Source organism: Palaemon carinicauda, chromosome 45 (genome assembly GCF_036898095.1).
Source record: "Palaemon carinicauda isolate YSFRI2023 chromosome 45, ASM3689809v2, whole genome shotgun sequence".
Lineage (NCBI taxonomy): Eukaryota > Metazoa > Arthropoda > Malacostraca > Decapoda > Palaemonidae > Palaemon > Palaemon carinicauda.
The window spans coordinates 29356174-29377313 of NC_090769.1; the positions used below are offsets into that span (position 1 = coordinate 29356174).

The 21140-nt window shown below is 40.2% G+C and overlaps 1 protein-coding gene across 5 annotated transcripts in view; it reads right to left on the reverse strand.

The window, feature by feature from the left end:
* The window catches only part of LOC137634617 (protein FAM133-like), a 153317-nt gene that overhangs the window by 81377 nt on the left and 50800 nt on the right, over positions 1 to 21140 (reverse strand). For 2 of the 5 annotated variants that reach the window (XM_068367082.1, XM_068367083.1), the window contains exons 4-5: positions 11507 to 11653; positions 2098 to 2154 (exon numbers count right to left, since the gene is read on the reverse strand). The exons of 1 other annotated variant lie outside the window; for it this stretch is intronic. In XM_068367082.1, the coding sequence (XP_068223183.1) occupies positions 2098 to 2154; positions 11507 to 11653 (204 nt within the window). The remainder of the gene's footprint in view (positions 1 to 2097; positions 2155 to 11506; positions 11654 to 21140) is intronic. 2 more of the 5 variants (XM_068367086.1, XM_068367084.1) reach the window with 1 other exon arrangement.

Here is a 21140-nt window from a genome sequence, read left to right on the forward strand (position 1 = left end):
CCAGCACCCTCCAGGTCCCAAAGTTGTCAGATAAGTGATGGCCTACCAATATTGATTTTATATGAAAGGGGACTATTTGTTGACTTCTGAAAGTCGTAGGCAATTAAGTTAGGCTACGCATACCCTAGGCCAAAATTCAACCCCAGGGGAACTTGAACGATAACGATTTATGAACAATTCAAGCAACGAACGGCCTCTCGGTCCCCATTGCATTCGTTGGTTAAGGACTGTGTACACATAAAAGGAAACGGAGTAATGAAAAATTATGAAAGTGACAAAACAAATAATGTATATATACTGATGTTTTGTGCAACTGAGAAGGTAGACTGATTATGTTTCTCATAAGTGAAACTACAATCAAGGATACCTGGAATTTTTAAATGAGTTGGGCATAAAAGTCCTTAAAGAATCATTGTCCTTGGTTAAATATAAAAATAAACCAATCTCCACATTATATACAGAACGAGAATACGATTACTCGCATTCACAAGGCTGATGAACTGCAACTATAATATGTTAATTCAAGAATATAATGCGAGTGCCTTGCAGCATGAGCGCAAATAAGCAAGTGTGAGTGCTTTGAAATATGTGCGCAAAAAGGTGAGCACGTGATAGAATGAGCAAGGGAACATGCGTGAGTCGACGGAAGGTCAGACTCGGTAAAATATGCAGTAACATGAGAGCGTGCCATAATAGGGGGTGCGCTTATGTTACAGAAAAGTTAATATCCGAAGAATGTGCACTCATCTCACTCAAAAGATGATGGTGTGTCAACATGGCCGCATATGCACAGAGGCGCAAGGCCTCTCAAGAAAATTAGATCTTTCTCGTGTCCTATGTCAAGAAGATTTTTAATACTCTTCCGAGGAGAAGGACCTATGAATCCACATTGATGAGGACAATCCCCAAGGGGAGCTCTGCGGGTGCTCTTTCCTCTTGGCCTCTGGGAGGCAAAAACTGCTTGCCTTCGTAGAGGACGTGCTTGATGGAATAGGGCTGGGTGGAAAGGTAGGACGCAGACGATTCCTTCTCTTAATCGTCGAAGGTGATGCTTGAGCCATAGGTGAAGGAGCTGTGGAAGGTGAGACTCAGCGATCAACTGCACCTTTCGAGGTCTAGAGCAGACCTTAGGGGGTCACACCAGCATTTTCCTTTGCAGGGCTACTGGAGGAGTGGCCACAGAGGAAGCTTTAGACTTAGAGGTTGCTATGGCTGCCATAAACTACTACTCTGATGGAATGCCCTCCAAACTTAAGGGGGGCCACAAAGTCTTTAAGGTATTGTCCATTGCTGGATCACCACCTAAATAGGAGATATCAGACTCACTTCGAATTAACTGGGGACTACCTACCTCTTCAAGGAAAGCAGAAAGGGCCATTACCCCAAGAGCTTGTCCTAATTCTAGGTTGCCTTCCTTCTACGTCACCCCGCCAGGGAGGAGTGAAAGTGAGGGTTTGAAGCCCAAGTACCAGAAGAGAGAAGCTTTGCAGAACTCTTCAACTTCATGGAAGACCCCAGAGAAGTAACCTCCTCAGCCTTCTTTTTCCTGCTATTACCATACTCAGGCAACTGCAAGGCAAGATGATGACACTTTACAGTTATGGCCCCTGCAAGAAGGGCATGATGAATTGGGGGTCCACTGACCTCCTGTTCATGAACGTTCCACATCTACGACCCGGAATGCCACGACTGTACCGCATGCCCACATGTGGCTTCTCCATACATCTAAACAATCCAATCAAACAAAAGAAAAAGAAAAAAATTACTAGGCCAAGTTTTGTCACACAGAGCACGTCTGTACAACTCGACGGCTCAAATCAAAATGTCTACTCACGTAGCCTACAAGAGGGCAAGCCTTCACCAATACCCACCCGTAACTGCCAACACCTCGTCATAACTTTTACAGCCAAGTTTTTAGTTTCGCTGAAATGATACCACCAATAAGAGATGAAGGTTTGTATTCATGTCAGAACAAACAATTACTGTTACTAAAGTAATTCAATCTACTTTCAATAAAATAATCATCTATCAAAAATTCACTACCAGACTTCTAACCAGGACAATACTGTAACAGCACTCATGAGTTGTTGCACTTACCTTCAATTCTTTTCCATTTTGCTTTACTTTCTTTATAGTTCTTCTAGCAGATAATGGCTGTAAAGAAAAAGGGAAAATTACAATTACATGTAAAAAATACACTTGCTTTATATACACATACATACATATACCAAGGCACTTCCCCCAATTTTGGGGGGTAGCCAACATCAACAAAGAAACAAAAACAAAAAGGGGACCTCTACTCTCTACGTTCCTCCCAGCCTAACAAGGGACTCAACCGAGTTCAGCTGGTACTGCTAGTGTGTCACAGCCCACCCTCCCACATTATCCACCACAGATGAAGCTTCATAATGCTGAATCCCCTACTGCTGCTACCTCCGCGGTCATCTAAGGCATCGGAGGCAGCAGCAGGGCCTATCGGAACTGCGTCACAATCGCTCGCCATTCATTCCTATTTCTAGCACGCTTTCTTGCCTCGCTCACATCTATCCTCCAATCACCCAGAGCTTCCTTCACTCCATCCATCCACCCAAACCTTGGCCTTCCTCTTGTACTTCTCCCATCAACTCTTGCATTCATCACCTTCTTCAGCAGACAGCCATTTTCCATTCTCTCAACATGGCCAAACCACCTCAACACATTCATATCCACTCTAGCTGCTAACTCATTTCTTACACCCGTTCTCACCCTCACTACTTCGTTCCTAACCCTATCTACTCGAGATACACCAGCCATACTCCTTAGACACTTCATCTCAAACACATTCAATTTCTGTCTCTCCGTCACTTTCATTCCCCACAACTCCGATCCATACATCACAGTTGGTACAATCACTTTCTCATATAGAACTCTCTTTACATTCATGCCCAACCCTCTATTTTTTACTACTCCCTTAACTGCCCCCAACACTTTGCAACCTTCATTCACTCTCTGACGTACATCTGCTTCCACTCCACCATTTGCTGCAACAACAGACCCCAAGTACTTAAACTGATCCACCTCCTCAAGTAACTCTCCATTCAACATGACATTCAACCTTGCACCACCTTCCCTTCTCGTACATCTCATAACCTTACTCTTACCCACATTAACTCTCAACTTCCTTCTCTCACACATTCTTCCAAATTCTGTCACTAATCGTCCAAGCTTCTCTTCTGTGTCTGCAACCAGTACAGTATCATCCGCAAACAAAAATTGATTTACCTCCCATTCATGGTCATTCTCGTCTACCAGTTTTAATCCTCGTCCAAGCACTCGAGCATTCACCTCTCTCACCACTCCAACAACATACAAGTTAAACAACCACGGCGACATCACACATCCCTGTCTCACCCCACTCTCACCGGAAACCAATCACTCACTTCATTTCCTATCCTAACACATGCTTTACTACCTTTGTAGAAACTTTTCACTGCTTGCAACAACCTTCCACCAACTCCATATAACCTCATCACATTCCACATTGCTTCCCTATCAACTCTATCATACGCTTTCTCCAGATCCATAAACGCAACATATACCTCCTTACCTTTTGCTAAATATTTCTTGCTTATCTGCCTAACTGTAAAAATCTGATTCATACGACCCCTACCTCTTCTAAAACCACCCTGTATTTCTAAGATTGCATTCTCTGTTTTATCCTTGATCCTATTAATCATTACTCTACCATACACTTTTCCCACTACGCTTAACAAACTAATACCTCTTGAATTACAACACTCATGCACGTCTCCCTTACCCTTATATAGTGGTACAATACATGCACAAACCCAATCTACTAGTATCATTGACAACACAAAACACATATTAAACAATCTCACCAACCATTCAAGTAAAGTCACACCCCCCTCCTTCAACATCTCAGCTCTCACACATTCCATACCAAATGCTTTTCCTACTCTCGTTTCATCTAGTGCTCTCCTCACTTCATCTATTGTAATCTCTCTCTCATTCTCATCTCCAATCACCGGCATCTCAACACCTGCAACAGCAATTATATCTGCCTCCCTATTATCCTCAACATTCAGTAAACTTTCAAAATATTCCGCCCATCTTTTCCTTGCTTCCTCTTCTTTTAACAACCTTCCATTTCCATCTTTCACTGTCTCTTCAATTCTTGAGCCAGCCTTCCTTACTCTCTTCACTTCTTTCCAAAACTACTTCTTATTCTCTTCATATGAATGACCCAATCCCTGACCCCACCTCATGTCAGCTGCCCTCTTTGCCTCACGTACCTTGCGCTTACACACAGCATAGTATTTCAATATTTCAGAAAGTTAAAAACAGGCTATTTAAATTTGGTATTTCTGGAATAATTCAAATAATGTATGTTGTGAGTGCTATTTCAACAGTTATATTCTATGAAAACTGACCTTTCACCATAATTAATTCATGATTAAATGTCTAAATATGCAAAAAAAAAAGTTCCATTATCTTTTCTACTAAATATGAATAACCATAACAAAACTGCAAGTAATTTGTATTTTTCCTAACTAAACAAACCTGGGTTCTTTACTTAGAAGAAATCAGTACAAGCCAGCATATCAGCTATAAAAACTTATAATGAGGTGTCAACCACCATTCCAGTTGTTACCAGTGGTAGCAGTGAGAAGCAGTGCCCCTTACCCCTCCACTCACTCATACCTTCTTCACTTTGATCACATCTGGGACTTTCTCTGGTGGTAGGTGATAGTGGGTAAACTATGTGTAAAGAACTTAGGTTTGTATGGTTAGGAAAGATACAAATTACTTCCAAATTTTTTACCATTACTAATACAAACATTAGTTTTTTACTTAGGAGACTCAGCCTAAAGTGGATGGAAGTCCTTTAATCTGACTGAAATTTTTGACCTGGGATTACTGCATCCGAACACGATAATGCGAGGGATGAGCATCCTGACACCTCAAACCTGAACCCTGTCAGTATCAGCCAATTGACAGCCTGTGTGAAAGTGATCAGGTGTGTACAAAGGTAATTGTGATAATATGGACGTAACAGAATATATAAACATATATTCTAGCTACAAGCAATATGGGGCATACTTACCAGTCATTCCCTCTTCATTCACCCCAGACTAACACGGCAACCTCTGCCCTCGAACGACTGTTAATAGTCCTGTGCAGCTACCACAGGGTTTAACAAAAATGGGTCAAGAGATCAGTGTTACATCTTGCAGGTAGTGGATAATGAAGGTAGACTGTCTCTTGCACACACAAGCTCGTAGTAGCTGCATCACAGAAAAGTTCTTTTTGGACATCGTGTTGTATTGGTTTACGGACATTAACCAGATGTAGCACGCAGACTGCCTGGTGTCCGTATGCCGACCACACTGTAGTGGTTTGCGGACTGTGGCCAGAGGTAGCACCCGAACTGCCTAGTGTCCGAATGCCGACCACAACCCAACGTTCACTACACAACAAATATACAATGGTGTAATACCCAAAAAAACCTAAGTAACAGGTCAAGAGAACGGAGCTCTGGGCACCACCCCTTGATTTATACTGGGCAAGGGGACCCAGCTTGAACCTTGTTATTTATCATACCTTTCCTTCTCTTGCCTTTGGCTTGCTGATTATAAGTAAAGGTATAAGAACATTAGGTGAAAGGGAATATTATAATTAATAAAGGAACACACTGTGGGAGGAAAGAATTATGATAAATTACTGTACTTAAGAGATCTTAAAAAACAGTGGCTAGGGAAGGGAAAATGTGGTGAGAGGTTCTGAAATGAAATGCTGTATTCCTAAAAACAAGAAAAAAAATATTCATTTATAAATATTTATCTGTCAATTCCAATAACCAAATTTAGGGCAAAATTATCAGTCCTTTACACTCCAGCTCCACAAATAACAAACTAGAAATTACCCATAAGAAAATATAGATCTGTGAAAATACTGTGCTACCATACTTTCCCCTGAATCAATACTGTCCCTTCAATATCCAGTTCACCACTAAGCTGCAAAGTCACTTACAATTTTTTCATATTCTGAACAGTTCAGCCGCATACGCTGCTGTGCAGGTCTCTGCGGGCCCACCATTACAATGTCTCGAAAAGTTTGTCAACAGTACATTTGAAATCTCTCAATCTTGGAAGGGGTTTTGAATAAGTCTGAATTCATACTAAACTCAAAAGTCACTCTCTTCCTAACATCGGAATTCACTTCTTGGGCCTCTGACCAGATATGCCATTTCAATAGCTCCTGTTAACTATTTAATGTTCATGACACACTCTCATATAGCAACACAGTAGCTTACTTCTAGTTACAAGGTATGGATATAGAACAGCATCACAGACTAGTACAGACTGATAACAGGAAATATTCTAAATTCCCTCTCCCTTACACTCCCTACTGAGTGTAGGGGCTGCTGTCAATAACTGGAAAGGAACAATAACAAATTAAGACATTTTTGGAAAAAGGGGGGCTTGAGGGATACAGAAGAAAAAAATAAAATCAAATATGTTGCATACACACAAACCACTAAAGTTTTCTCAGTCACAAACCCTTATATATTGCAACACTCCAACGTTCACTACACAAAAAGATACAATGGTGGAATACCCAGAAATCTGGACAAAAGGTAAACAATCAAGAGAACTGGGCACCACCCCTCAAGTTTTCCATACTGGGTAAGGGGTCCCAGCTAGAACCTCAAATTTCCCTATTATCTTTACTTGATTTGAGCTTGCTGAATAAACAGGTAGCATGACCGTTGATTTCATTCTGGGGAAAACAGCAATTTAGATAAATAGCTCTATCTTCTTTAGATAAGATCTCTCTTCAAGCTTAAGTAAATTTGTAGAATATTAAGAGAAAAAAAAATTACATTTAAAGCATATAAAACAACCTCTAAATTGGTGGCTGATAAAGGGACAGATTATGCAGGGGAAAGAAACGCTTACTGCTTACACAAATAAAAATAAAGTTTTATTTGGAGAAAAAAAGAAAAAATCAATACAATGATTGAGAAAATTCAGGTCTTCAAAACCAGAAGGAGAGACATAGATATCTCCATGCAGAGCCTCTTAGCAATCAATCCTCTAAATATTTAATCTATATAAGTATAAATAAAGACCAACATAAGTGTATATATTTGGACTAAATTTAAATGTAATTTTTTTTTTTTTGAACCATCATTTTTTTGTGATTTTTTATCACAACTGCCTCAGAGGCTTCCTATGTGCTACAATCAAAAGGGATGGGAAAATATAATTAAACTTCCCCAAAGCCATGCTACAGAAGTCTACATATTATAGTACCTTAATGAAAGCAACAGTGTGTACATTGTTGTTGCCTGGGTGGTCCAATAATCTCACCAAGCAACACCACAACTACATTAAATATCCGACAGCAGCCAACCTTGGCAGTTAGGATCAAGACAAAGCCTTTTCGGTCAAGGTCAACATAGTCAAGACAAAGTTCCAAGCTTGTAGAAGAAACCCACCACATTGCGGTTCACGATCTACAAAGTGAGTCAACCGGGTCTGGACATATATCTCCGACTACCTACTGATATAGGATACACAACCGTAGGTTTTTTTTTTTTTTTCACTGAAGTGTCCACTGCACTAATATCCTAAGAATCTCCCACAGTAAAAAAAAACTCCAAAAACATCTGATCATGAGCTCGAAATCTCAACACACCACATCCATCGTCTAATCACAACCTTGAAATCTTTGCACATCAGAAATTTTAACATATGATAATGTGGAACTGCTAAGCTGCACAACAGTAAGTCTCGGTACCATCTCTGAGCCCTACAGGGAGTAAGGCATGCTGCTAACCACCTGTTAAGTGAAACAAAAACAGAATAAAACATTATGAAGGGCTTGAGGAAAATTACCGGCAAATAAAATATTGAAATGACAAATCAAAGTAATTTGTATTTTTCCTAACATACAAAAAATTAAGGTTCTTCACACAAATCCCTTATCATTATTAGTGCCATACTCTTTACTGTCGATGGGGGAAGGATTAATGGCATGGTTGATGACCTACCTGATCCATGAGGAGAAGGAGTTCCTCATCACCTTCTTTCTGCATGTGCTGACAAGCAAATGCTTGATCTGTGGGAGAGATACTGGAGTTCGAGCAGTACCTCAACGTTCTTACAGGACACAAAAGCAGTCAATCAGGATTTGAGTCTTAGCAACAAACTCAGGGATGAAGCTGAAAGTAACTTGCCCCCATCCCAAAGAATGGGCAATGTCGTAGGGGAGACCATGCAACTAGCTAATCATCTTAGTGGAGGTTAAAGCGAGAAAAAACAATTTTCCGAGTTAGATCACGATAAACCGAGAGATAATACAAATCTAAAGCAATTTGTATTTTCCAAAAAACAACTCAATTTAGAGTACCAGAATCAAGTCATCAAAAATTTTCAGGAATCGCTACAGTTAACCTAGGATTTTTAATGTTATCTTACGAGAAAGAGATTAGTAAGAAAATGTAAAATCTTGCCTTGTTTCAGAAACTCAGGAACAAGGAAGAATAATATCCATAAACACACTCTTGAATTTGTGAACACTGGATAAAGTAAACGACTATATACAATTACTTATCAGGGGCACAAAGGTTTCTCAATAAGAAAACCTACCCTTGTACTCTTACCACTCATTCTAGATTCCTACCTGCCTCATGCATGTTAGAGATCTCGTAGGACAGGTTTTTACTTCAAAGAGCATTCAAGAGAGAACAAGAGCTAGGATGACCCAAGCAACCACCTTGATTGTTGAGCAATGCTCTGCAATCACCTAAAGTGACGCTAAGAGCGAAACACAACAGAATCGCGAGTCCACACCGGAAAGCAATCTGTCACAGGTGTGCAACCCTGGCTCGTCAGCTCTACCCCACTCAGAAGAGCATGAGCAGACACAGCTGTGTGATCCAGGCTCACTGTAATCCTGTATTGTGTTGCGATTTTGAAACGTGTCGCAAGCCTGAATCGCGAGGCGTTGAGAGATTGCTTGTTCCAACCTATACACTCAGGTGAAAGGATAGCTTTCATATTTGGCATTATCATCCAGATTACCTGTGAGCTTGGATCGTATCGCTTGCTTCAAGCAAAACTCTCAGATGAAAGGAGAGTAGTCACTTTTAGCACTGCGATCTAGGCTACCCAAGTTTAAATCATGTTATGACCCTGAATCACAAACTGTTGAGAGATCATAGGTAAAAGCAAAACTCTCAGGTGAAAGGAAAGCTTTCACCTTTATGCAACGATCCATGGTCACTGTGAGCTTAGATTGCATGCAAGCTCTGGTGAAAGGCTAGCTTTCAACGTCTGGCATTGTGATCCAGGCTCGCTATGAGCTTGAATCGTATCACAAGTCTGGCTCACGACGAGTTGAGATATCGCTTACTTTAAGCAAAACTCAGGTGAAAGGCTAGATTTCACCTTTGGCAGCACAATTCAGGCTCACAATGAGTTTGAAACTTGTTGCGAGCCTGGCTTGCAAGGTGTTGAAAGATCACTTGCATTACCCAAAACTCTCAGGTGAAAGGCTAGCGTTCACGGTTAGGGCTGCGATCCAGGCTCGCTGTGAGCTTGAATCTTGTCACAAGCCTGACTCGAGTTGTGTAGAACACCGGAGAGGGGTTCACTCTCTCGGCTAAAGTTATAAGTTATTGGCATGTAGGTCTTGAAACTCGCGTCTTTTATAATTAGATATATTGAGGAGTATAATTTGTATATCGGACGAGGTTTTAGCTGCAAACAAAAAAAAAAAACAGCTCGTCAATAAGAAAATACAGCAATGGTACAGGATTACATTAATTGCAATAGGGTTCATTACAATACATAAATACAAGTCAATAAAAAAAATACAGCAATGGTACAGGATTACATTAATTGCAATAGAGTTAATTACAATACATAAATACAAGTCAATAAAGAAAATACAGCAATGGTACAGGATTACATTAAATAATAGACTTGCATCTTTTCCCAACGCCAATTCTATTTCAGGTTCAGTTCAAAGAACATTCACAGGTGGTACCGTTAATCGCCTGCGAGTGATTAGTTATCGAGCCAAATGTGTGATTAGTCCTTCACACACGGAGGGACACTCCTAAATCACCGCATCAGTCAACACAGCAAGCTGAGCGCAGAGATGCTCACACCACGGCGGACAGCCATGCACTGCCAAGGTCCGGGGCCGTGACGTCACTCTGTCTAGCGCGAGATGCCCCTCTGAGCCGACCAATCATGGAGCTAGACCATCGCTATGCCCATATAAGGTTATGTTTTCGGCGCTTGGAGTTGGTCCTGGAGAACGTAATAAGGGAAACTAAATTAATCCTCATAGTTAACAAAGAACACAAAATAATTTCTTGGAAATACGTTATGGCGTATCTTATAAGTTGAGATATCACTTGCTTTGTGCAAAACACTCTTGGGCTGCGATCCACGCTCACTATGAGCTTGAATTGTGCTGCGAGCCTGGCTTAGAAGCTGTCGAGAAATTGCAAGCATTAACCAAAACTATCAGGTGAAAGGATGGCTTTCACCTTTAGTGCTATCAGCCACTGAGAGCTGCCAACATCTTCTAGAAACTACAAAGAACTGTAGCACCCTAGCATTGGAAATGTGAGGATGTTTCCAAGCTGCCTGGATGGATAAACTACCAGGCTAGGACAGCAGGTCACAGTAGCAACTGCATCCGCCGAAAACCTCGAAGGTCGACAGGCTCAGAGGTAGAAAAAGGCAATCATATCTCTCAAGTGAAAGCCTAGCATCCATCTGAGTGTACCGATAGGTAGCTTACAATGTGAACCTTCCAAAACAATAAAAGGCGATCAAACGCTAAGCAACCGCTTCTAAAAGGCGACGCTAAAAACGTTGAATCAACAGCACTTAGAAGGACGCACATTGTTTGCATGTGCATCATCGGTTTGGCTAATACAGTCGAGAAAAAATTCCTCAGAGGTTCTCTGATCCTAAGACTTAAGGAAAGTCTAACTACAAGGAGGTAATGGTGAGTCCCTAGCCAAAGAGTTGTTCACCTTTAGCCAACCTAATGAGTTAATAGAGCCATGATGTTAATAAAGTCACAAACTAAAGGACAATATCCTCGAACATGCGTCAATGGGCATAAAATCAAGAGTAAATGTTTAATTTGCTAAAGCTAGCAAATGTGGAAGGAAACATTCGTCTTCAACCACGCCTAAGATCAAAGTGAAGAAGATATGAGTTGTGGGGGGGGTCACCAGTGCTTCTTCCCAGTACCACTGGTTCTGACCGGTTGTTGACACCTCGTTAAAAAAATTTATAGCCGTGTGTCAGCTTGCATTGATTTCGTCTACTCAATAAAGAATGAAGGTTTGTATTTGTGTTGGAACAAAAACATTAAAAAAAAAAAAACTTCAAGATAAGCATCTGCCACCTTTTTATGACAAACAGAAGCTTACAATGATATTCTACATCAGTGACATACAAAGTAAAACTACCTTTATCTTGTGTCTAGTAGCTTCTGAACCTTTAACTGGCAAAATCTTTCTTCTAGGTCTTAGAAATTTGGACTCGTATTCACTTGCAGTCTTAGTAGGTAACTTTCCAAGATAATATTCAAGGTCAGATGTTGATAATTTTGTAACCTAATACAGAAAAGAAAAAGTTTTAATGCATAAAATATATATCAAAATACTGTAGTAAGTGATGTGGTCAATTTAAAAGATAACTAACATCCTGAGGTTCTGTAATCTTGAATTACAAATCAAGTTTACCAACACTTATCTACCTTATCACATCTAAGAATAGATTTGTGAATTTAAGGATTTAGGCTATACAGCAAAGTGATGTGGTCTGAGAGACCATTCAATACCCCAGTGTACCTAAAGTAAAATTCTACTGTTACACTATGAGGTAAAAGTTAAAAGAGATTGAGACAGCAAGAAGTAGTTATTGAAGACCAGCGGTCGAGTTAAAGGATATAAAGCAAGTGCAGCTATTGGCTGAAGGAATGCTGCAAAGACCCTTTTCTGGGGTCAACCTGTGTCGCTTAGTGAAATGCTCCTTAAAGCACCATCTCAAAGGTATAAATACTGCTAAATACAGTATACCAGAAAAAAAAAGTTGCATGGAATGCTAGAAATATATCCAGCTCGCTCACCCCTAAAGGGTGTCGGTATTAAAACTGGGGCGAGTGATACCACTACCAGAGATCCCTTTCCAATTAGACTTCTCCCTCCTCAAAATCCCCCGTTACTACGAGGAGTCGTTCACTACAGCTACTGCCCCCCCACCCCACCCCACCCCCAACCCCACCACCACTACCTAACTTCTCCCATCATTCCTTGTTAGCACCCGTGAACGTTCGGACGTGTTTTTCGTAGCTCTGTGTTATTTTGTGTTTTTGAAGATGTCAAACGTTTTGGAGATCCATGCTCCCAAATTGAGTACAGTATTATATTTGTCTGTTTGGGATTTCTAGGTAGCGACACACATTCATTCAATAACCTTGTTGGGTTTTATCTCAGCCGCTTTGTTGACGCTCCCTTACGGGTGTGTATGCGGTCTTTTGGTGTCGCTTCCTCGGGATCTCTTTGTTTTGTAAGACTTTTTATTACGTAGTTCCTTATACTAATTGTAGTCTTATTTTTGTGTTATGGACATCTAATTCAATGTTTTGGCATGATTTTATCTTTTATTTAGGCTATTTGGGCAGTGTTAGTTAGCGGCTTCGGTCGGTACAATTTCATGCGAGAGTTCTTGGTATTTTTAGTTTTTATGGGAAATCGGAACGCGTTTTCATTAATTTTAGTCCTGCCTGTTGAGATCGGTATTTCACCCGATTTTGGAGGACTAGTTTTTGTTTAAAATGGTATAGTTTCCTCTCCAAGTCGGCAACTACCCGAACTTGGAAGGTTTTGCTATTACAGTATTCCTTTTACACAGTGTTCTTTTTCTCCCATTTTACTCAATATGCCGATTTAGCCTATTTATTGAATTTCATTGTATTTTATAGTTTTTCATTTTGTAACGTCTGCCATCATATGTAGTTTTTGTTTGCGTGCTTCGCATCAGGTCTTCTTCTGTGTTTCAGAGGTTAGTACCCCCCCCCATCACTGTGGTCACCTGATTTCGAGCCAGTCTCTTCCCCCTGGGTGTCCTCTCCCCCTTTACACCTTTCGCGACTCCCTACATAGGGGGGGTAGGCTAAAGTTACGTGCTTTCAGAGAATGGGAAGTCACCCAGGGTGGGGACTGGCTCTTTTGCTCAGTGCGTCATCGCGGGTAGTGTATGTGCCTTGCCTAGCGCCCCCCCCCCCCCCCCCTCCCCTCTCTTAAGTTATCCATATGTGTTATTATTCCTCACGTCCCGGAGGGCCGCAAAATTTTGTGAATCGTATCTACTAATGGTAGTTATGTTTCTTTGATCGGATTCAGACAACCTACTCTGTTCTGATACCTTACCTTATCCTATACAGTGGTACCTCTACATACGATCTTAATTCGTTCCAGAAACTGCTTCGTATGTTAGAACAATCGTATGTTGGAGCAAATATTCCCATAAGAATACACTGTAATTTGTATAATTCGTTCCACACCCCAAAAACCTACATTGACTCCATAATAAATTACTACATATAATTACACATAACAATAACATAACTGCATAAAATGAAAGAGGCATGTAAAAAAGATAATTATAAAGAAATAATAAATAAAAAATGTGTTTTATTGTCACTTTACCTTAGAGACAGGCCAACGCAGATGTAGGATTTGCTACGCCAGGAGGAGACGGACGATCGGCGAGAATGTAGACATGGTGTTAACATGTTCTTTAAATAAATACACACTCACTCACTCTCTCTCTTTTGTTCTTCTTCACTGTTAGTGTTAGAGACGTCTATTAATTTTTTCTGAAAGAGAGAGAGAGAGAGAGAGAGAGAGAGAGAGAGAGAGAGAGAGAGAGAGAGAGAGAGAGAGAGAGAGAGAGAGAGAGAGAGAGAGAGCAACCATTATTTGATTCAACCATTATTTGATTCTAAGAGTTGAACATTGATATTATAGAATTTGTATAAATGGCAGCTTTGAATAATTCGAGAGAGAGAGAGAGAGAGAGAGAGAGAGAGAGAGAGAGAGAAAGATAGAGAGAGAGAGAGAGAGAGAGAGAGAGAGAGAGAGAGAGAGAGAGAGAGAGAGAGAGATAGATGCAGAAATAAACATAACTACGATTCTGTCAAACTCAAGTCATGCAGACGACAGTAAGTATGACGTCATAATTTAAAGACTGCTATATCCTTATTGTTTGGAAAAATGACAATTTTTTCTTTTTATTACCTTTGGTAACATTGGGATTGCTATAAAGTTCCCGAGGATGTTATGAAAGCACAATCTACATGCAAACTTCAAGAGAGAGAGAGAGAGAGAGAGAGAGAGAGAGAGAGAGAGAGAGAGAGAGAGAGAGAGAGAGAATTATAGTACTGTATTTGTATAAATGGCAGTTTTATATAATTTGAGAGAGAGAGAGAGAGAGAGAGAGAGAGAGAGAGAGAGAGAGAGAGAGAGAACTATGATTCTGTCAAACTCAGTCAGATAGACGACGCAGTTAGGATGACGTCATCATTTAAAGACCGCTATATCTTCATTGTTTGGAAAAATGATTGACTATTTGTTCTTTTTATGACCTTAGGTAACATTGGCCTTGCTATAAAGTTCCCGAGGACATTGTGAAAACAGTCTACATACGAACTTCAAGTAAACAAACGCATGCATTATAACTTCTGTAAGTGTTTGGAAACTTTGGCTTCTGTTCTCTGAGGAGTAGATTTCGTTCAACTACGTTCTACCAATGCCTCCCATTTCTGCCAGACGTACGATAGTTCAAAACATAAGTGAAAAATCGCTATAGATATGCAAAAATAACACACAAAGACGATTTTTTCAAACTCAGTCATGCAGACAACACAGTAAGGATGACGTCATCATTTAAAGACCGCTATATCTTCGTTATTTGTAAAAATAATTGGCTGAAACTTCTGGGAAGCATGTACGATGTTTATGCATACATAGAAGTAATAAAACGATTTTCGATTTCTGAAAGTTATGTCAAAACCCCATGGCGGACGGCCCCCTTAATAGAAGGGCCATGGATACCTGGTGGTTTATCAAGAGGTTGTCTTTTCCTTTTCTGATTCTTTTTCTTCTCAAAACCATCCTTACTATCCTCCCTTCAGTTGAAGTGGCTATCCTGAAGGGTATTTAGTCTTGCATAGTGTATCGGCTCCTCCATGTTGAGGTGTACCAGGTGTAGTGGGTTATCTTTTCTAAGGGGTGCTCCTCGAAGAACATCAGGCCGTTAGGGGCCTCCATTCATGAGATAGCAGACTTCCTGGTCTATCTCGGGGACGAAGTGGGCATGTCCATCCCAAGTCTTCCTCCTGAAGGACATAGGCCTAGGTGCCTCCAGATAGATCTCAACGCCCTTCAAGAGCTTCGAGCAGTTGTTTTCCCCCCAAGCCGCTAGAGTGCCCCAGGGGGATGTGGCTAGGGTACTTGAAGATGCTTTAGGAACCTCCTTTCGAGCCTCTAAAAGAAATTCTAGACAAGGAGCTCACCCTCAAGGCAGTCTTTCGTTTAGTTCTGGCATCAGCAAAGAGTAGGTGAGATTCTTGGCCTGTGGTACGAGATCTCACACTCGAAGGGCTGGCGAGAAACTACCTTCAGATTCTTACCCTCCTTCGTAGCCAAGACTCAGAATCCTGCTGTTTGGGACCCCGGGACGCTCGGCTTCTTAGGCGACCTCTTCGTCGCCTACTTCTTCTTGGTGCTATACCGCATCCACTCAGACTCCTGGGGAAGAGCAATGGGTCTCTTCCCCACAACCTACTTACCTCGTCCCCTAATCTAGGTCGGGGAAGGTGGCTGAGAAGCTCCATTCGACGAGGCATCGGGAGAAGTAAGCGGCGAGGAGAGGCTCGTCTCCCTATGTCACCTCTTGGACGCCTTCTTCTTCTTGGTGCCGAAGCGCACCCACTGCACCTCGTTCCAGTACTCACACTCCGGACACGTGGCTGTAGGAGAACATAAGCTGCCCCTACACGACGAACACAGAGGAGAAGGGTAGGAAAGGGTATAGAATGAACACAATGGGTCCACGTGGGGACCGCGTAAGACACAAAAGGGGGTCGGGGACACAAAGGGTCGCACTGGGTAAGGAGAGCGTGTCGAGATGTTATCGCGACGCGACCAGAGAACTTACTGGAGATCGAGACCTGAGCAAGCATGCTCTCTGACCTGGGTTTAGCCTCAGGGCATGTATCACTCCACCAGGGGTTACCCTTCATAGAAAACGGGACTAGGGTAAACTACACAAAACTGTGGTCGGTTGGGAGGAGATCCCAGATACTCCTAAGAAAGTAGTTCGAGGTAAGTACTCAGTGTTGGAACAACTAGTTTTAAAGTATGATGTCTCTTTTTTATTTCTATTAATTCTTATGCTGTCAGGAGACATTGAGCAAAATACGGGACCAGTACGTCCTAGATTTCGTCAATGTCGTCTTCTGTATTGCAATATTCGTGGTCTTCATGCAAATATCCAAGACCTTACAGTTGCTTCCAGACAGTATGATATTCTTTTGTGCTCAGAAACTTTGGTTTCTAATATGAGGAACTCATCTGAGCTCCTTATAACTGGTTTTAAGAAGCCAATTATGTTGAAACATGATGCCATTCCTAGGGCCAGGGGAATGGCTGTTTATATTAGGACCGAGTACCCTGCTTCTCATAAGTCCTGCTATCAATGTGGATGTCATGAGATTCATGTAATAAAAGTTTGTGGCAGGCATAACTTTTATTTGTGTTCGATATACAGGAATCCAGACATGGATGATTCTATCTTCGATTGTCTTCTCACCATTATGGCTAAGATACAAGATGATAGAAAGGCTTCTTTTGTCTTTGTTGGTGATTTTAATGCTCACCATAAGGAGTGGTTAAGTTCTATCTCTCCTACCGATTGCCATGGCTTAAGAGCTTTAGACTTTGCCTCTGAATCAGGCTGTGAGCAAATCATAAATGAAGCTACTCACAGGTCTGGTAATTGCTTGGACCTCGTATACACTGACTCCCCTGGCATTAAAACTAGTAAGGTTGGCTCTCCAGTCGGGACATCTGATCATGCCTTGATTTCATTAGTAGTGAAGACTGAGCAGCCTGTCCCTGATATATCATACTCTTGTAAAATTCATATGAAATCCCAAGCAGACTGGAATGGGATTTTGCATGATCTTTTGTGCTTGAATTGGTCACAATTATATAGTAGTGTAGATCCTGTTGTACCTTTGAATGAGAATTTAGTCAACATAATTAATAGGCGTATCCCTTCTCGTGTGCTAAGGTACCAAGTGAAGGACAAACCGTGGTTCAATGATGATTGTAGACATGCTTACTTAGAGAAGCAGGAGGCCTATCATCTTTGGAAGGGTAACAGATTAGATTTGACCTGGAACAACTATACTCAGCTTTGAGCTTTTCTCAGAGAGTTTATGCCTTAACTGAAAAGGAGTACAATTTAACCATAAAAGAAACCCTTTCTGGTACGACTCAGGAACATAAATGGTGGTCTACCCTTAAATCTACAGTCTTTGGTGTAGATGCAACAGTTCCTCCTTTACTTAAACCAGAAGACTCAGTTACTCACTGTCCAAAGGAAAAGGCAACCCTTTTGGCTGATGTTTTTGACAGTAAACAGAGTAATGAAAAACTTGAACTTCCTCATTCCTGTTTTCCTGAGGCTAAACTAACTAGTTTAGCTTTTCGATCTTGTGAGATTAAAGCTCTGTTGATGGACCTTGATGCTTACGGAGGTGTAGACCCAAATGGTATTTTTCCTTTGTTTTTTTATAAAGACAGCAGATTTCTTAGCTCAAAAGTTATCTGTTACTTTGCACAAGTTAGCAAGAGGAGGAGCTTTTAGCACTTGTTGGAGAATTGGTAATGTTACTCCTCTATGTAAATGTGTTTGTGGTAGCTCAAGTCCCACTGATTACCGCCTAATTTCCATAACTCCCATATTATCTAAAGTTTTTGAACGTCTTCTGGCAAAACGTCTTAATAGGTTTGCTGAAGTAATCAGCTATTCCCTAGTTTGCAATTTGGTTTTCGTAAAGGCCTTGGAGCATGTGATGCCTTCTTACAATCTCCAATGCTGTACAGAAATCCCTTGATTGGGGTCAGGAAGTTCGTATGATTGGCTTTGATTTTAGTGCTGCCTTTGACCGTGTTAATCATGAGGTTCTTGTTTTCAAACTCAAACAGTTGGGAGTGGGTGGGTCGTTTCTTAGCATTATTATTGATTTTTCAAGTAATAGATATAAAAGTTATTGTTGATGAGCACCACAGTGAGTATAGGAATGTGATATCCGGTGTTCCACAGGGTAGTGTTCTTGGCCCATTATTTTTCATACCATATACACATGACATGTGGTTTGGCCTAGAAAACAAGCTTGTTGCATATGCAGATGATTCTCTTTTAGCATCAATTCCATCCCCTGAATGTAGATCTGGGGTTGGTGAATCCCTTAATAGAGATTTAGCTAAAATTAGTGCATGGTGCACATTATGGGGTATGAAGTTGAATCCTAACAAAACTCAAAGTATGATTGTAAGTAGGTCAAGGACCGTGGCTCCTCAACATCTGGATCTCAGTATTGATAATGTTTCTTTAAATTTGTATGACTTTAAAAATTTTAGGTGCGATTCTCAACAGCAAATTTACTTTTGAGAAACACATTCAGTCTGTGTCTTCTTCAATTGCACAAAAAATTGGCTTATTGAGAAAGTCTTACAAGATTTTCGGTGATCAATCTATTCTGAAGAAGTGTTTTAATTCTTTCATTCTACCTTGTTTTGAGTATTGTTCTCCTGTCTGGTCTTCAGCTGCTGATTCTCATCTTAATCTGTTGGACAGAAACTTACAGTCTATAAAATTTCTTATTCCTGATCTAAATACCGTATATACTCGTGTAATGTTCGACTTCGTGTAATGTTCGATCCCCCTATTTTGCCTTCAAAATCATGAATTCATCATATACCTCATGTAATGTTCGAGTCTTGATTTTGGCAGTAGGCTAGGTGTCTTTTATCTCCAGCATACCATAATTACCAACAAAGAAAGGGTTATGCCTAAGTGCGACAAACAAATGTATAAAACAAATCGGAACAACACCTAAATACTAACATCTGTTTACAATAACTATTGAGTATTCAGCATACATTTTCTAGCGAACACTTTAGTTGCAAACAGACGATTATCATCACCGCCTAATAGCTTTCAAAAACAAGCAAGCACTAAAAGTAGCAAACAAAATTAGTTCATCGTTTTGAGTAACAAATTACCATTACCGGTAATTGCAGGTAATTACGGTGATTATAATTACCCGTTATGCTAATAATTTTTTTCCTCACAATATATATGAATAAGAATTTACTCATAACCCATCAAGATGTCTACCAAGAAATATAAAAAAATTTACAGCAAAATTCAAGCTTCAAGTTATTGCAGCCGCTGTCCGCTGGAACAAATAACGTTCAAGCAGTAAAAATGTTTGGAGTTATAGAAACTAGCGTTCGAACTTGGAGAAAAAAAAATGTGGATTTAATTAAGAAAATTTTTGTGGTTTATTATTAATGTCAATTAATATACCATACCAAGTAAAATAAAATGAGCATGATTTTTTCATTAACCATATCACGTTATAACATACGCAACCCGACTGTTTGCTAGCTTCATACCTGCTGCGTTAAGGTAAAGTCATTACTCGTAGCGGAAAAAAACTATTTATGATGGTTTAGGAAATAAAATCCATGCTAATAATATGCCTGGTGTTAAATGAACATGGTTGGTACTGTATATATAGGCCTAGCCTATGTTTACCTACCGGTAGGTAACCTTATATACGTGTAAGTATAGCCTACGATTATCTACCGGTAGGTAGCATAGCCTAGGGTAATGTTCGCGTAGGCCTAGCTTACGTTTACCTACTGGTAGGCCAGAAATTTTTACTTTTTCAAATATATATCTCGTGTAATGTTCGACCCTTACTTTTTTAATTGAAAAATAGGCCTTCAAAAATCGAACATTACACGAGTATATACGGTATTTATCTTTGACACCGTCGTTCAATTAGTTCATTATGCATGTTGCATAAAATTTTTCATAACTCTGACCATCCTTTACATTCAGATCTACCCGGACAATTCTATCCTGTTCATAATACTAGGCAGGCAGTTAATTCTAATAGCCAGGCCTTCTCCATCATGAGGGTCAATACTACACAGCATTCTAGAAGTTTTATTCCAGCTGTTACCAAATTGTGGAATGATCTTCCTAATCGGGTAGTTGAATCAGTAGAACTTCAAAAGTTCAAAGTTGGAGCAAATGTTTTCATGTTGACCAGGCTGACATGAGTCTTTTTATAGTTTATATATGACATATCTGTTTTTGACGTTACAGTGAACCCTCGTTTATCGCGGTAGATAGGTTCCAGACGCGGGCGCGATAGGTGAAAATCCGCGAAGTAGTGACATCATATTTACCTATTTATTTAACATGTATATTCGGACTTTTAAAACCTTCCCTTGTACGTAGTACTGTTAACAAACTACCCTTTAATGTACAGAACACTTAATGCATGTACTACAGTACCCTAAACTAAAACAGGCACAAATATTAAAGGCGATTTTATATCATGCGTTTCCTAAACACCTAAAAAGCACGATAAAAAATGGCAACCAATGTTTTGTTTACGTTTATCTCTGATCATAATGAAGAAACAAACTCATTTAGTGTACTGTACACATATATGTATAGGTTAGTTTTTGCATCGATTATATTGATGTATACAGTATGTTGATTTTGTTATTACAGTACCAATGTTTTACTTAATTTTCCTTAGGACTTCCAAATGAAATGTTTTTCTTTATGATGCCGCCTGAAACGACGGCGTCATAAAGTACGATCAGTAAACAACCACGCTCAGAACAAAGAAGGCATTTAACGCGCATAATGAAAGTAATAAATAGTGATATTTACAGTAAAAGCTTTTAGAAAATATGTTATTACAAATACTATTTACCG